The sequence below is a fragment of the Octodon degus genome, unplaced genomic scaffold (assembly GCF_000260255.1).
Source record: "Octodon degus isolate 3935 unplaced genomic scaffold, OctDeg1.0 scaffold00178, whole genome shotgun sequence".
Lineage (NCBI taxonomy): Eukaryota > Metazoa > Chordata > Mammalia > Rodentia > Octodontidae > Octodon > Octodon degus.
Window position 1 is genome coordinate 151,434 of NW_004524754.1, and position 17,652 is coordinate 169,085.

General features: G+C 49.9%; 2 protein-coding genes across 2 annotated transcripts in view; both read left to right on the top strand.

Annotated features, from left to right (window-relative positions):
* The first annotated feature begins 2,202 nt into the window (after positions 1 to 2,202).
* C1rl (complement C1r subcomponent like) lies at positions 2,203 to 8,820 on the top strand. The gene is made up of 6 exons (XM_023703664.1): positions 2,203 to 2,315; positions 2,778 to 3,006; positions 4,256 to 4,445; positions 5,759 to 5,881; positions 5,998 to 6,072; positions 7,138 to 8,820. The coding sequence occupies exons 1-6, from the start codon at positions 2,248 to 2,250 to the stop codon at positions 7,908 to 7,910; spliced, it is 1,458 nt and encodes a 485-aa protein (XP_023559432.1). The 5' UTR covers positions 2,203 to 2,247; the 3' UTR covers positions 7,911 to 8,820.
* Positions 8,821 to 11,255: 2,435 nt separating this feature from the next.
* Positions 11,256 to 17,652, top strand: part of C1r (complement C1r) — a 10,169-nt gene continuing 3,772 nt past the window's right edge. The window contains exons 1-9 of the mRNA XM_023703720.1: positions 11,256 to 11,448; positions 12,015 to 12,243; positions 13,216 to 13,408; positions 14,288 to 14,434; positions 14,515 to 14,711; positions 15,202 to 15,349; positions 15,533 to 15,654; positions 16,742 to 16,820; positions 17,138 to 17,293. Coding sequence (XP_023559488.1) covers positions 11,447 to 11,448; positions 12,015 to 12,243; positions 13,216 to 13,408; positions 14,288 to 14,434; positions 14,515 to 14,711; positions 15,202 to 15,349; positions 15,533 to 15,654; positions 16,742 to 16,820; positions 17,138 to 17,293 — 1,273 coding nt within the window. The 5' untranslated portion in view covers positions 11,256 to 11,446. The remainder of the gene's footprint in view (positions 11,449 to 12,014; positions 12,244 to 13,215; positions 13,409 to 14,287; positions 14,435 to 14,514; positions 14,712 to 15,201; positions 15,350 to 15,532; positions 15,655 to 16,741; positions 16,821 to 17,137; positions 17,294 to 17,652) is intronic.

Consider the following 17,652-nt stretch of genomic DNA (forward strand, 5'->3'; position numbering starts at 1 on the left):
AAAAAAAAGAGGATACAGATGAATGTCCATTTTGTATCTGTGTATTCAAAATGGTTAGGATGGATATATAGCTACATTCTCTTAATTCAATGAGTAGAGGGATTGGTTCTAATAGTATTTGTAAATAGGATCTCATGTCTGCATCTTGTACAACAAATAACCACTAGGAAGACAGTATGCAATGTGTTAATTATTGGAATTATCCTACCAATTTGATTTGAAACTGTCTCATTGCTATTTATTTCTCAATAAAATTATGGAAAAAATAAAAATAAAATAATAATTTTTCCTGTTTTGAGTCACTTTGGCTCACATGCTGGACATGGTATGTCTGACAGCATTTGCTGTTATCGTAGCAAAACACAGGAGTCTGGGTAACTTACAAAGAAAAGAATGTATTTCTTCTATCTTGGAGGTTGTGAAAGACCTCTGGTGGGGGCTTCCTTACTGTATCAAACATGGGCAAAGGATCACGTGATGGAACAAAGCAAGAGTGACGCCTCAGGTCCTTCCTCCTGCAAACCCACAATACCGTCACAGGGGCCCCACCTTGCATCCTCACTTCTCTCTAATTAGCTCTCAAAGGCCCCATCTCCAAAGGCCATTAAAACATGAACTTGAGGATTAAATGTCCAACACATGAACTTTGGGGGACCACTCAAATCATACCATAGTAACTGATACTTTAAGAAGACTTCAGATTCTATCACATTCTTTTGTTTGTTTGCTTGTTCCATGTATTTGGTACAAGGTCTCACTATGCAGCTCAGACTTCTATTGATCCTCCTGTTTTTGGCCTCCCCAGCGCTGGGATATCAGGCATGTGCCATCATGCCCAGACTTGGTGGATGGCTCAGCGTGCCCAGAGGCAGGGCTGGTGCCATCTATCTTGTTATTTCAAAGATACTTTTTTAAGTAAGCAGTTAACTTGACTTAGCTTAAACTGCAAGCCTTTTTTAAAGAAAATCAAGACTCAAATGTTAAATTCAGCTTCTTCCAGTCCCTGGCAAGCTTCTCCGAGTCTATGACAATAGACTCCCATAAACAATATGCATTGTTTATGGGAATAAATGCAGAACTATCTGATGTGGCCAAGTAGCTTCCAGCCCCACACAGTGAGAGGAAACCTCACCTGCAAGGCTCAGAGCTCAGCCATGACTCGGGGCCCAGCTGCAGCCTCACAGCCGCTCCTAGCACCTACTTGTGGCCCCAGACAAATGGAGGTGAGCAGAAGCCTCGGGTGATGAGTTCAGCAGGGAGAGCGGTCTTAACCTCTCCACAGCTCCAGGGCCCTCAATACCTTCTCCTTCTCCCTCTCGGCTTCCAGAGGTGCCGGCCCATGCAGTGCCAGCCTTCAATAGCCCATGCCTGCATCTACGTCCACTGCTTCTCAGGGCATTACTTCTGCTTCTCCTGCCCCAGCTAGAACTATAGAGCAATAGCCACTTCCTGCATTGCATCTAGCTAGAGACAGGGACAGGGAGCCAGTACAACAAACAGGGCAGGAGCTCTGCTGCCACCACAGCCCACGGCACCTGCAGTCTCCAGCTGTACACACAGCCCTCGAGCTCTATCTCTCCAGTCCCACATCCCTGGCGGCTTCCTCCTCTGTCCCTGTCACATACTGCAGTCTCACCTGGTGGACCTTCATGTTCAAGTGTCGGATTCTCCACAACCGGGCCACCACATCCAGGCCTTGGGCTGTCCCGTGTGACCTTGAGCCTGCAGGGCAAGGAGCCTGCAGAGATTGTAGGGGCTTCCCAAGACTCCCAGCTCCCATGGGTAAGGATGGAGAAGAAGGGAAGGCTCAAGTTCATAGAGCACAACTTCAGGTTCTAGGAGAGGCTGACCGGGTACAGAAATAAGTGAGAGAGACAGAGAGGAGCCCACTCACAGGGAGCCGCCATATCACGGGCACACAGTAAAAATCAGGTTTGTTCAAATCATCAAGGGCCTGAATTCAATCCCTGGTTCCGGAAAAAAAAAAAAAAAATCAAATCAGTTTTAAATAGTACGAAAGAGTTGAGCGCAAAGGGCCTTCAAGGTGAGGGGCGTCTAGGCCTCTTCCTCCAAGCTTCAATCGGCTATTCCTGTGTCCGGCAGCAGGTGGCACTGAACCCAGAGATTAGGAAAAGGAAACTGGAGTGTTGCTTAACTTATTTCCAGTAACTTCTCCCTCCTCCCCTCTGGGGCTTCCCCAGCCCCACCTCCTGTCCCCAGCTGGGCCAAGTCCTCTACAGGTTCCAGATGTCTGGTCTCAGAGTGGGGGAGCTATCTCTGGAGAAACTTTCCTCGTCAAGCGGCCCAGGCAAGATGTGAGTGCGCCCAGGAGAAGGTTGGAGAAAGAGAGTGGTGGGGACAGGAGAGGGCAGAGCACAGGGTCCTTCTGTGCACACACACACACACACACACACACACACACACACACCCCAGGTACTCCAGAAGGATATGGAATTCTCCTGTAGAGAATTCTGGCTGCCTTCTTCCTGGTCTGGGGGAGGAAACATTTCAATGCACCCTCCTTGAGCCCCCCTTGTTCCCTAACGTGCCAGGGAAGCGCTGGCTGGTGGACAGGCAGGAGGCAGCCTCTGATCTGGATGAGACTGAGGAGTGGCACAGTGGTGATAGCTTCAGGAGGCAAGACACAGTCCTGGGCCCAAGCTGGGCAGTAGCGGGCAGGGACTGAGGAGAGCAGGAAATGAGGGAGCAGACAGGAAGTGCCCGGACTCCTGCCTTTGCCAGGCCTCTCAGTCACCATCTTGTCCCCCTGCTCCCAGGTGCTGGCTGCTGCTCTGGGGAGTCCTCCACGTTTGCCCCACTCAGGGCTCCACGCTGCTGGCCTGGCGGCTACCCCAGCAGCTGACGTCTCCTGGATACCCACAACCCTACCCCAGAGGCCAGGAGAGCAGCGCTGACATCATGGCTCCAGGGGGCTTTGCTGTGAGGCTGCTCTTTCAGGACTTCGACCTGGAGCCATCCCAGGACTGTGAAGGGGACTCTGTCACTGTGAGCTGGGGTCCTGCGGGGGCTCTGAGGAGGTTCTGAGTCATGCTCTAGAGAAGGATGAAGAGCCCACATCAGGGTGCTGGGGCCCAGCCTCCCTGGGAAGTGACAGTGTGCCCAGTACACAGCTTCCCTCCAGCAACCTCTGCCCACCTCGTGCCATCTGGACCCCACAGAGCAAGGGAGAGGGTGCAGGACAGGCTCTGCATTTTGGAGACCTGCAGTGGAACACACGAATACTGTAGATCTATAGAGTATAAAAGGCTGGTGCACATATCAGGTTTTGTTGAGTGCCTGTTTCATCCAGTTAGGAAGCTGGGCACAGATTATAACAGAAGATTAAGTACCAATTTAATATCAGGTTTACCTTGAAAGAGATACTGTAAAATTCCTTATGGGGTGGGGTATATTATAGTACATAATCCCAGCACTCATAATCCAATAATCCCAGAACTCAGAAGGCTGAGGCAGGAGGATTATTACAAGTTCAAGACCAGCCTGGACTACAAAGTGAGCCCAAGGCAAGTCTGAACCACCTAATAAGACCCTATCTCAAAAACACAAAAATAAATAAATAAATGAACACCAATTTAAGCTACTTCTGGGTAATTTAGTAATTTATCCTACCTTTGATTCTGGAGATAGCTTGCATTCTTTCTTTAATAATTTTCCAGTGTCTGCTTTCTTTATTTTCTCTTACTGGACTTATAATTCAGCCATTGTAGGATCTCAGTCTTTGCAGAGGATGTTACTGCTTCACTACAGCTGGACACCAAACCCTACTCAGCAAAGTAGAAGGTGTTGGGGTGAGGCTGTAGGGAAGGTAGAAAAGCCAGAGGGAAGGCGCTGAGCCTGTACTCTTGGTTGGAAGCTGTGGTACTAGAGGGTTGTGTTGCACACCAGAGACTCGGTGATGAGCAAAGCAGACGTAGGCTCTGTCTTCTTAGGCCTTACAGCCCAGGGACAATTGCAGGAGCCCTGAAGCTCACAGAGAGCATCTCGAGAGAAGGAAAGTACGATGACTGATACACAGCGATTATAGCAGGCTACAGATATGCGAGTGTGTGGTCATTCTGGAGGAAACTTGGGAGTCAGTGTGAAAGCAAAAGGTTACTTGAGGGAAATCCAGTAGAGGCGGCTCCTGAGCCCCTGAGGGGTGCAAACCTTCTAGATGGGGCAGTGGTGGTGGACAGACCTGACCCTGGGACCACAGCACACAGGTTCATCTCACATCTACTGCTCCTCTTTCCAGATCTCAGGCAGTGGGATGCTTCCAAGCCGGCTCTGTGGTCAACAGGGCTCTGCTCTCAACAGCCCTCCTGGTCAGAAAGAGTTCGTGTCCTCTGGCAGGCATTTGAAGTTGACCTTCTGGGCGCACAATTCATCCCAGGAGCAGCCCAACCACCTCCACAAGGGCTTCCTGGCCATCTACCAAGCTGTGGGTGAGTGTCTCTCCTAGGGGTACAAAGGAGGACTGTCTGTCCCCAACCATGAAGCCTCCCGTCTTATTACCAGAAGTCGAACTCAGGACCTTGAGCTTACCAGGCAGGCACTATCCTGCTGAGCTATATATATCTCCAGGCCATACCTCCATCTTAAAGCCACAAATGAAAGCTCTAGCTTGGGCAGGGGTTGCAGGAATCCCTGAGCTGACCTCAGCCCTGACTCTGCTGGCAAACAGCCCCATTCAAGGGCAGTCATTGCTCCTTGATGCTTAGGCTCCAGGATGATTTACAGGCCCAGTATTTGCAGATCAAGAGAGGCCAAACAAAGACTGAGGGCCAGCGAGATAGCTCAGCGGTCTAAGCACCTGCCTAGGCAAGCACAAGGACCTGGGTTCAATCCCCAGTACCACATGCCATGCCAGCCCAACCCTGGGCTTACCAAGCCAGCCATCAAAACCAGGTGTGGTGGTGAACACTTGTAATCCCAGCACTGGGGAGGCTGAAAACAGGAGGATCACTATGAGTCCAAGCTGCACAGTGAGACCCTGTATCAAATACATAATTTTTTAAAAAAATAATAAAAGGACTGAGGAGGTAGCTAAGTGACAGAGCTCTTGAGTAACTGGTATAAAGCCCAGAGCAGAGCTCAAGACCTGGGGAGAGGGCACACCATACCAATACTGGCAGGGAAGGAGGAAGGGAGGGAAGAGGAGAGCTGATATTTTGAGGGAGATTAATGGCAATGTTCCTTTAACCACAATGAAGTTTTAAGGGCCAGGGAGAGGACTCAGTGGAATAAGCGCTTCCCTGGCAAGTGCAAGGGTCTGAGTTCAATACCCGGTTCCGCCAAAATAAAAATAAACAAATAAATAAAGTTTTAAGCTTTAAATATTCACTGTATATTTTGATCATCTCTTGTATTTAGCTAATCTCTTACCGTCAAAAATTTCGCTGCTATAAACACTGCTGCTATGGGTATCTTGGCACGGATGTCTGAGAATAGTCTCAGTATCTGAAATTCTAGGTTAAAAAGTCTTTACTTTTTTATTGTGATTATTGTTGAATTTCTCACAAAGACATTTTTCACTAATTTACACTCACTCCCCCAAGCCATGTACGGAAGTGCCTGCTTCCCCATCCTCTGCTGATCACAGTTATTTTCAAGCTCCAAATGTTGACAATGTGAATGGTGAAAACTTGTTCAACTGTTTTGTTTCGTTTTGTGTTTAAATCACTATGCAGATCAAGCTAAATAGAACCTTCCACACTACAAGTCTTCAGGGAGTTTTAATGACTTCTGCTTCCCACAGCTTGGAGCTGTGAGCCCCTTGGTAAGCCCAGTGGGAGCACTGTGGGCCCCCTCACTGCCAGGGCCACCTGCTCCACCATCCAGACGGACTGCCAGGAGCCCTATTACCAGGTGGTACCCGCTGGTAAGTCCCCCATGCTAGAAACGCTTCTGTGACCTGGACCCTCTGAGCACTCATTCTGTTAGCCCAGCGCCCTCCAACTTTGAGCCTGTCTTATGTTCCCCTCATTTCGCTCCTAGGGATGCTCAGCTGCCCAGTCCAGGGAGCCTGGGAGGACAGACAGGACAGGGAGGAGAGCCCTCAGTGCGTGCCTGGTAAGTAGGTCCCCCCCTTGTGCTATTCCGTGGGCCATCTCTGCAGTAAGCCTCTCTCCTGGATGTGCAGGCACCAGGACTGCAAGAGAGCATCAGGGAGGAAGGAGCAGAGTGGGGGAGCTCACCCCTAGTTCTCCCAACGTTGAAATCTGTCTGAGGGAAGCAAAACAAAAGGGAGTTAATCAGGTGGTCAAGGGAAGCAGGAAGAAGAGCTAAAATAACAGAAGAGTTTTCGTACGTCGTATTTTAAGGGCTCTCAAACTGCCCTAGAACCTCCCCTCCTGGTTGCCAAAGTGGCAGAAATTCTGCTTTCCTTGTGGAGTGGAGGTGCAGGCTGAGGACCGGACCCAGGGCCTCCCACAGGCTAAACATGGTCTCTACCACTGAGCTATGCCTTAGCCCTCTACCTTACCTTGTTTTAACACTAAAAAAGAGGAAAAAACAAACCAAAACAAGAACAAAGACAATAACAAAGCAATATAAAACAATAAAAATGGTACAGAATTTCAAAATGAAAGTAGAAAATTAATAATGGTTGTTGTATTACATATCGTTATCATCAAATTAGTTGCTCAGATTATAAGATATAGGCATGCAAGACTGACCAAACAAACTGATCAACTATTCAGATAAAGCTCACCATTTCAACTAAAGTGGACAATGCAGGGAATTGTATTAACAGTGCTGTAGATACATTACCACTAATTTCAGACACATCCATCATCCTGCCCCTAGAATTCCCCAGATCTCCAGCAACCTCCTACCCCATCCTTTGGCTACCATTAATCTACTTTCTGTCTCCATGTGTTTGCCTAACCTGCACATTTCACACAAGTGGAATCACAGTCTGTGACTGCAGTCCTGAGCCTCAGGCAAGACATGTGTGCCCAGTCACATGAGAGCTGATCCACTGCCCACACTGGCCCTGGGTCTACACTTATGGGCATGGGTCACATAGATCCCAACCCTTAAGAGCCTCACCAGCCCCTCCTCCTGCAGCCTACAGTCTAGTCTGCTTGTCTCCGTACAGCTGCCCAGTGTTCATTCCTCTGTCCTCTCTCTCAGTGTGTGGACGGCCAGTCACCCCTCTAGCCCAGCACCCAGAGACCCTCGGCCCTTCCAGAGCTCCACTGGGCAGCTTCCCCTGGCAAGCCTTCACTGTCATCCATGGCCGTGGGGGCGGGGCCCTCCTGGGTGACAGGTGGATCCTCACTGCTGCCCACACCATCTACCCCAAGGACAGCGCCTTTCTTGGGAAGAACCAGAGTGTGGACGTGTTCCTGGGCCACACACACATAGATGAGATGCTGCAACTGGGGAACTATCCTGTCCGCCGGGTCGTGGTACACCCTGACTACCGCCAGCATGAGTCCCACAACTTTGATGGGGACATTGCCCTCTTGGAGCTGCAGCACAGGGTCGCCCTGGGCCCTCATCTCCTCCCAGTCTGCCTGCCGGACACTGAGGAGCTTTACCGCAGTGGCCTGTGGGGCTATGTCAGTGGCTTTGGCGCAGCCATGGGCTGGATTACCACGGAGCTGAAATACTCCAGGCTGCCAGTGGCCCCCAGGGAGGCCTGTGAGGCCTGGCTCCGGGAGAAGCAGCGGACTGAGGTGTTTTCAGACAATATGTTCTGTGTGGAGGATAAGATGCCAAGCAACAGTGTCTGCCAGGGGGACAGTGGTAGTGTCTATGTGTTGTGGGATGGTCTCACCCACCGCTGGGTGGCCACGGGCATTGTGTCCTGGGGTATTGGATGTGGCAAGGGGTATGGCTTCTACACCAAAGTCCTCAACTATGTGGGCTGGATCAAGGATGTGATGGGTAGCAGGGATTGAGTGTGGGGCTCACAGGCAGGGACTGGACACTGATTCCACAGGGTTGGGAATGAAATGTAAGCCCTTCAAGCGATGGCTGTGGCCAGGCACCAGGTGGAGAAACCCTCCTCCCCACCACATAGCAGGAAGTAGCACCCAACAGCCCTGTCCCTCCTCTCTACCTTCAAATGTGTTTGTAACAGGGGAGCCCTGCACATCTAAGCAACTGTCACCTGCAATCTTGCATCCCCCTCCCGCAGCTTTTCTGCACTTACCTGTGGAAGAAGCGCCTTCTGATCCTCTATTCAGGTGATGCGTGGAGAAGGAATCATGACATTTTATTCCTGAAATGCTCCAAGGAGCCTTTAATTGACCTTCAGATAATCAAACTGTTGGCTTGTCCCCTACCACAACTCTTACACACAATAATAGTAATAGCTCAAGCTTCATTTCACACCTTTGACACGCGGACTCTTCTCCTGTTATTCCACCTCATCCTCACACATTTGCAAAAGATGCATTTTTATCCACAGCTTACAAATGAGGAAGCTGCAGCTCAGGGAAATGTATTAACTTGCAAGAGCCAGCCAGCACAGAAGCGATTTTCCTTCCAGTATCCGGGCTACCTCTGCCATTGTCCCCAGGACCTACCTTCCCTGTCCTAGTCCCCGATTCTTGCAGATTCTGTCCTTCTTTCTCTGCTTCTGTGAAGTGGGCATCACCTTCCCCTAGCTCCTGGGCTGGGACTTGCTGCACACACATTGGCTGTTGTCACCTGTGAATACCACAAATCACAGGAGACAGTGAATTTGTCAGCTTTGACAATCAAGTTTGTTGTATAACCAAAGGCTGAATTTATTTTTGGCCGGGCATGGTAGCACACACCTGTAATCCCAGCACTCCGGAGGAGGAACACTGAGTTTAGGACAGCCTGGGCTACACACAGTGAGGTAAAGCCCAGCCTGAACTGCTAACAGAGACCCCATCTCAAAAAAAAAAAAAAAAATCTGTGCATACATGCAGTTACTTAAATTTTTAAAAATTTATCCACAGTTCAAAAGACTATTAAAAATATTCTTACAATACTAAGCAGAGCTTGTTTTAATGGGATATGATATGCACCATTTGGTTTTGCATTATTTCTCTGTTTAGAGCAGATGTTATTTAATAAACATGTTATTTTTCAATTTTATTTTTAGTATTGAAAAAGGTATTTTTATTAAAAATTTTACATTAAAAATTATGTTCATCCTTTACAATGCAGAAAACATATGCCAATACCTTTGTATATGTATCTGGATCTATAGGTTTATATTTTAGGTATAGCTGAAGATCCAATTCTAGCTCTAAATTTGGAGATCTAAATTTATACTTAGAGATATAAATGTATAGCTCAAACAAATCCAAAATATAGGTGCACAAGAGAAATAGATACAGATACATCCACAGAAAACCTACCATTGCTTTAAAAGAGAATCTTTTCCCCCAGAACAAATCCTAGAAGAGTTGAACAGTGTAATGCCAGCTTAAAACAAGAACAGGCACAATCATTCTCTGGCCATGTCTCCTTTTTATTTGTAGTCTAAGCGCAAGCTATAGCAAACGTGCATGAGTGAAGGTTGGTTTGAGTGGCTGGGCAAAATGAGGTGGAGCTGGGCCTGAGTTGGGGAGCTCCCAGTTTGTCACTTTTAAGTCATGTGACATGTGACATCACAGCAGAGCGGAACCCAGATTCCCCAAGATGGAGAACTTCAGCTAAGCCTTAGCCTCTCTGACCTCCTCCTCCTTGCCTTTATCTGCCCTGCTTGTGCCTGTACTGCACACCACACACAAGCACACACACATATAGCTGTCAGGGTATGAAAGTGCCACTAGCCGGACAAGATTCCTGTTCCTTATTGTCTTCTGATCTAGTGTGTTTCCTTCTCTCATCTTTTATCTTTCCTGACCTGACAGTGCAGTAGCTCGTGGCCTGGTGAGTTGTCAGATCAGCCCTGCCACCAGATTCGTCCCTCAGCTCCTCCAAACCTTGGCTGTTCACGCACCCTCCATGTGCCCGCTGTCTACTACATTTCGTGAGGACATGGCCATTACTAAATGAGGACTTGTCCATTTTTGTGAGTCCTAGACAGTGCCTGGCACATGAAACAGGGTGAGCAGGTGGGGAGATGGGTAAAGAGGTTCAACTCAGAAGGAAATCAGGGCTGGCCAAATAGCTCAGCGGATTAAAGCGCCTGCTTAGGCAGATGCTGTGCCGGCCCCACCTGCAGGGCGTACTGAGACAGTGATGGAGACTGGGCGTGGTAGCATTCACCTATGATCCCAGCACTTGGGAGGCTGTAAACTAAGAGGATCATTATGAGTCTGATCTACTTAGTGAGACCCTGTAGACCCTGTACTAAATACATTTTTTAAAAAAGAAAGAAAGAAAGAAAGAAAAGAAGGAAATCAGCCTACAAGTATGTAGGAACTTGGAGCCTGCTCAAAAAGTGGCAGAGGACATTGAGGCCATGGAGAATTGAAGAAAGGCTCCCCTAAAGAGCAACATTTTATGTCAGGATCTCACCTCCCAGTGGACGGGAGAGCTGTCTCAGGGTCCTGAATTCCTCTCAGAGAAGCCCAACTTGCTCTCACTCCACAGCCACACCGTGTGCCTAAGCACTAAGTCATGAAACCCATGGGTCTCAAACTCAAGAAGATATGGAGAAAACAGGGTGCCACCCCAGCCCACCGGCAAGCCTCTGCTTAGTCACCCGCCATCACAAGCCTCTCTCTAGGTCTGTGTCACCAGAAAACAAAATCCATCCTCCTCTGTCTACTCCCAAATGTTCTCCAGTGTCCTGCTGTTCCTGTCACTTGCATTGCGCCCTGGCCTTTCCTAGACTGGGCTGCGGGGTGACTACGAACAGGAAGAGTGGAGTCAAAGCTTCTTGAGGCACCTCTGACCAGTCCAGGAGCTGCCCTGGCAGGAATACCCAAAGCAACTCAGATGTGAGTAAGCCTGGGGGTCCCCGTTGCCCTGTGCATAGAAACCTTAAAAACACAACAACAGAGCAGCTAGAAAAGTCTTTGAAGAAATGTGGATTAGCCAGGTGTGGTGGCTCAGACCTATAATCCCAGCACTTGGGAGCCTAACGCAGAAAGATCACTGGGAGTCCAAAGCCAGCCTGAACTACATAGTGAAAGACAGAAAGAAGAAGAGGTAGAGGAAGAGGAACAGGAATGCTGATTAGATTTACAAACTGAGTAGGGACCTTCACCCAAAGTTTCCCCAGGCCTAGCGCTTCAGACCTGAGCTCGTCTTTTCCCCCTTAGACCAGCAGGTGGCAGCACCAACAGGGCTAGCAAAACCAAAACCAAAGAAACTCAGATTTTTTGGTTTTGTTTATGCAAATAGTTCATTCCCTCATTCCTCCGGGAATGATCCCACTCCACCTCCCCAATCAGCCCTCCCCTTCCCCGTTCTGCAGGGCTGCTCTCTCCCTGAACTCTCCGTGAATGAATACACCGCCCGCTGTCAAGAGAGCAGAGGACACAGAAACAAGCAGGCCTGGGAAATGTGAGTAAATATGGGGAAACTGAGGCAGGAAGAGGGGCTGGGCACAAGAGACAAGCCTGCCCCAGACTTATGCAGGCGCCGGGGATGCCCTCCCCCCGCAACCCCGTACCCTGTCTGTGCGAGCGCGCACACACACACACACACACACACACGCACACGTCCTGAGGAAACACAGGAGAGGCTTCCTTCTTTTTCTTCCTCTGGGCTCATAACAAGGAGACCTGACCTGGAGGGACCCCCACCCTCCTCGGCAGGAGGAACCCCTTGGAGGCTTCTCCCAGAGAGCTCTGCTGCACCTATGGGACCCCTTTGGAGAGCCATGCCCGGGAGCCCTCGCCCTCCATGCCCTGGTCCCATTCCAGTCCCATTCCGGGAAGGGGCGGTGATGAAGCAGGCGGGAGGGCACATGATGCGAGCATGCGACCTCTAGACTGGACACTGCCCAGGGAGGGAGCGCAGAACGATACACACACACACACACACACACACACACACACACACACACAGCCAGAGAGAAGCTGGGCTGCTCCTCACCAGCCCTGCAGACACCTCTCTCCCTTCCACAGGTGGCGCTTCTCCCTGCTGGTGCCAGCCCTGCTCTGTGGGGTGGGAGGCTCCGTCCCCATCCCTCAGAAGCTCTTTGGGGCAGTGACTTCCCCTCTGTACCCCAAACCTTACCCCAACAACTATGAAACAACCACTATCATCACAGTGCCCCCAGGATACAGGGTGAAGCTCGTCTTCCAGCACTTTGACGTGGAGCCTTCTGAGGGCTGCCTCTATGACTATGTCAAGGTAGGGGGCAGTATGGGGGCAGAGGGCAACTGTCCTGAGAGCCGTGCTCCAGCGGCCCTGGCAGCAGGACCACCCCAACACCCGCCGGCCCTGGGTAGACTTCTGAGGGCTACTCCATGCCTCAGATGGGGTGCTCAGGGAGCACCATGGGAGAAATAGAGAAGGGTAGGCACAGTAGGCATACTGTTGACTCACTGGGAGTCCTTGAGAAACATTTGTGCCTCAGTTTCCCTGTTTCCATGGAGAATATGGCCATGACTGCCCAGCTCAACAGGAACATGAGAAAGAGAAATGTGTGTGACAACACACACACAGCTCCAGCAAGGACAGGGACTCTGTTCCCCACTCTGTGTCCACCAAGGAGATGCCTTCCCCATCTTTTACATACAGTAAAGATAAGATTGCAGATTCAGGCAGAGCCTATGCATGACCATTGCAGGCAACAGCCTGGAGGCTGATGGAACAACATGGAAACTTCACAGCTTCCAAGCACATTCAAAGGGCATGTGGTGGCCTGGAGGGTGAGGAGCAGAGAAGCCTGTGAGGAAAGGAGACAGGAAAGCAAGGCAGCTAGGCCCCGGGGCTGGCACCAGCCACATCCATCCTGAGGTGTGTGGGGCACAATAAGAAGATAATATGAAAACAAGCCGAAGTCTGGGAGTGAAGGAACCATAAAACTGGGCAGAGACCACCAGGATGCCTGTGGAAGGACCCAGACAGGTGGAAATGAGAGAGAGCCGAAACCTGTCAGAGGGTCAGGCATAGAACAGAGACGGGGTGACATCCTAGCCACAGGTCACAGGCAGAGTCAGTCAGTGGGAGACACGGGTGACTGGCGGACTTCACACGGATATCTGCAGCCATCAGTGTCCAGCAGGCAGTGACCATTTGGAACCATATTTCACTCTGGGTACAGAGAGGATCCAACTCCTCAGCCTGACTTCTTCCCCCATCTTGTCTGTTTTCCACCAGATCTCTGCAGATAAGAAAAACCTTGGGAGGTTCTGTGGGCAGCAGGGGTCCTCCCTGGGCAACCTTCCAGGGAAGAAGGAATTTGTGTCAAAAGGGAGCAAGATGCTGCTGACCTTCCACACAGACTTCTCCAATGAGGAAAATGGGACCATCATGTTCTACAAAGGCTTCCAGGCCTACTATCACGCCGTGGGTAAGTGGTCCCTGAGGGTAGCACTTCTCCTTGGCCTTGGCAGGAAACGGGAACCTTGAATCAAAAGAAGCCCGAAGCCTGGCTTTCTTTGTTTCTCCTCTCAAAAGAAAGGGCCTGTCAAACCTGGGGTCTGTCCCCACTGGGCAATTCCCAGGAAGCATTAGGGAGGCCCAGATGTCCTGGTAGCTGGGAGTGGAGTTTGTCGCTAGGTCTCCAGTGAGTGACCTTTCTGAGACTGGGCCCTTGCAGAAATTTCCTGGCTTGGATTCAACTCCTCCTTTTTTTTATATTTATTTTTTAATTGAGAAATAAATATGAATGAAACAGTTTCACAGCTGATTAATAGGACAGTTTTGATAGTCAGTACTCTGTACATTGTTATCTTCTTAGTGGTTATCCATAGAACAAGAAGCAGACAGGATATTCTGTCCAAACACTGTTAGTACACCTCTTTCTTCTCATTGAGTTAAGCGAAAGTAGCTGTAAATTTATCCTAACTATTATGTATACATAAATACAAAATGATCTTTCCTTTGTATCTTTTTTTAATTTTAATTTTTTTTCTGTCCTGTCAGAGGTGAATATTCTATTGGCATCTAAATACTATAGGTTTTTAATTTCAACTAAACAATCGAACACTGTCTAGCAGTCTACAATATTAGGGGTTATCCTCAGAAGTTATTGACTTGAGCCTTTTACAGCTCATCGTATTAATATGGATTTACTTTATACTTTTCTGCTGGATGGTTAAGACCAAGATATAGCAAGACCTATATACCCAGAAATGTAACTTTTGTATCTGATAAGGTCAGCCAAGTACTCTCAGGATTTATCCTGTAGCCCTGTACCACTCAACTCCTCCTTCTGAATCTCCTCCAGACCTCGACGAATGTGCTTCCCAGAGCAACTCAGTGGAGGACGACCCCCAGCCCCGCTGCCAGCACCTCTGTCACAACTATGTCGGTGGCTACTTCTGTTCCTGTCGTGCAGGCTACGAGCTTAGCGAGGACGGACATTCCTGCCAGGGTGGGTCAAGTGGGCTGTGGGGGGAGGAACTAAATGGGAATGCTGGGCCCGTGGTGACCCCCAAGACTCCACTCTCACAGCTGAGTGCAGTGGCCAGCTGTACACAGAGCCATCGGGCTACATTGCCAGCCTGGAGTACCCCCGGCCATACCCTCCGGATCTGCGCTGCAACTACAGCATCCGGGTGGAGCGGGGCTTCACCTTGCACCTCAAGTTCCTGGAACCTTTTGAGATTGATGACCACCAGCAAGTACATTGCCCCTATGACCAGCTTCAGGTACAGACATCCTGCCGACAGCCCCTCCCTCTCCTTCCCACACCCAAGTGGCTTCTCTCATCCATCCTTCCTGCTGGATCCTCTGGTCAACTCAGCCAGGGGTAGCCAGCGTCACACCAGGGCTCAGGGCTGGGCAAGTTCCTGCACAATCAGGAGTCCTGGTGGTCCTTTCCACCTTCAGCTGAAAACATACACAAGGCAGATTTTATCCTTGTGTAAAAAATCCCTCAGCTGGGGGCTGGGGAGATAGCTCAGCAGTCTAAGCACCTCCCTGGCAAGTATAAGCTCAAGGATCAGAGTTCGATGCCCAGTACCATGTGCTGTGCCAGCCCCAAAACCAGGTGTGGTGGCACACCCTGTAATCCCAGCACTGGGGAGACTGAGACAGGAGGATCACTATGAATCCAAACTGTATAGCGAGGCCCTGTATCAAGTAAATTTTTAAAAAATTCCCCAGCTGGAAAACTAACCCTCCCTCCTCTCCCATCAGATCTATGCCAACAGGAAAAACCTAGGCGAGTTCTGTGGGACACAGAGGCCTCCTGCCCTAGACGCCAGCAGCAATGCGGTCGACCTACTGTTCTTCACTGATGAGTCAGGGGACAGCAGGGGCTGGAAGCTGCACTATACCACAGAAAGTAAGGCCAGGGGGCTGCTCGTGTCACTCAGTGACAGGGCTTGTCAGCATGCCTAAAGGCCTCGGTTCCATCCCTAGCACCAAGATCAATAAATACAAGTAAAATATGAGGCTCCCAGGGGCCTCCCTCACTGGGGAGAAGGATGGCCAGTGGCTCTGACATAACCTTGTTCTTCCCTGACAGTCATCAAGTGCCCGCAGCCCAAGCCCCTAGACGAGTTCACCGTCATCCAGAACCCTCAGCCGCAGTACCAGTTCCGGGACTACTTCATTGTCACCTGCAAACAAGGCTACCAGCTCATGGAGGTAAGGCCCCAGCGCTGAGGGGAGCCGGCAGCCAGGCCCCGCCTCCCAGGGGCATCCAGGTGGGTCCTCCCATCCAGGTGGGTCACACACACTGGAATCACAAGGGCTGAGCTTGTCTACTAGCTCTCCATCTTAAGTATACACTGCAAATGCTCAGAGAGCTTTTAAAAATACTAGTGTCCGGCTCTCCCGCTGGATGATTCTGTTATCCATCTGTACTATGCCTTGGCGTTAGAATTATTTAAAATTACTCAGTTGATTCTAAAATGCAGCCAAAGCTGAAGACTACTGACCTTGTCCGTGACTTATGGTAGACTGAGAACAGGAAAGGCAGGGTGGAAACATGATGATTTTGTACAGCAGGGCTAGGCCCACAGCCTCTGCTCTAGGACTCTATTCACATCAGGGGTCTCACACTGGACTCACTACCCTCTCAGCTTTGCAGACTCAGGATGAAATATGGCTTTATGTATGGATCAAGGTCACAAAAATCTCATAAACTGAAACCCTGTTTCCTAAAAATATACCATTGGAATTTCCCATTTTCTAGTCTTGTCCTGCTGCCTGCCCAACTGCGACAGCACTTAGCAAACATCAGTATCTCACCCTGAAACAGTGTAGGTGTGTCTGTGGCCTCACTGCCCTGAACACGCCCAATCTCTGGAAGGGGCTGGATAACAAAGGTGTTTTAGGACAGGCCATGCCCTTCAGAAAACTGTAATTTAGGCAAGAAGATGTGGTGTGGACCTCAGCTGGCAGGCCCCTCTTGAGAGGGAAAAGAAACCTGAGTCTTTTGTCTCAGTACAAAACATTTATTCTGGTTGTGGTTTTTAAATTACAAATCGTGGAGTTTACTGGGAATAAGTAAGAGTCAGGGGGGTAGATTTTTGTGTCTACAAATTAGTCTTTGCTCTGACTTTCTGCTGTTTAACTTGGGGCTCTGGACTGAGAGGGCCAGCTAGAGAGAAGAAGGAGCTACAGGCAGGAGACGCTGAGGGCTGGAGTTTGCCAGCTGTCTGCACATCTGCTCCTGCTTGCAGCTGTGTGCCTCTGGTGCTCATGGCTCCTCTGACCTCTGCTCACACAGGGGGACAAGGCACTGGTGTCCTTCTCAGCTGTCTGCCAGGATGATGGCACATGGGATCGTACCATGCCCACGTGCAAGAGTAAGTCACAGTTCCGGGATATGTCTGCCCCTGAAGCCCTCCAACCTGTTCCCCTCCAGAACCTGAACTAAAAAGAAAAGAAGTGGTCCAAACTAAGCCTCTCCCCAAGAGACCTGTCCCCTCTCAGGGTTCCCCCAAAGTTGAACTGCACTGTACCCAACTCAACAGTTCGCAAATGCCCTCCTCACTGGTCTTATTTCTCTAAGGTTTGAAGCTCATTCTGCAGGCATACAACACACACACACACACACACACACACACACACACACACCCCTATAACCATTCTCAGTACTCATCCTACCTGTACTCTCTCCAAGTCAGGGACTGCGGGCAGCCCCGAAGCCTGTCTAATGGGGATTTTCGTTACATCACCACCAACGGGGTGAACAGCTACAAGTCCCAAATCCAGTACTACTGCCGAGAACCATATTACAAGATGAAGATCCGAGCCAGCAGCAGCGAGTCAGACAGGGGTAGGCCATCCTGCCTCTTCCTGCCTCCTCCTGCCTCCTCCTGCCTCCTCCTGCCTCCTCCTGCCTCCTCCTGCCTCCTCCTGCCTCCTCCTGCCTCCTCTGCCTCCTCCTTTGATCGAACTCAGGCCCTTGTACTTGCCTGGGAAGCACTTATTCCACTGAGCTATCTCCCCAGCTTCACTTTGCTTCACTTTTCTTCACTTCACCTCTCTTCGCCTCTCTTTGCCTCTCTTCGTCTCTCTTCTTCTCTTCTCCTTCTTCTCCCTCTCCCTCTCCCTCTCCTTCTCCTCCATCCCTTCTCCTCCTTCTCCTTCTTTTTCTTCTCCTTCTTCTTCTCTCTCTCTCTCTCTCTCTCTCTC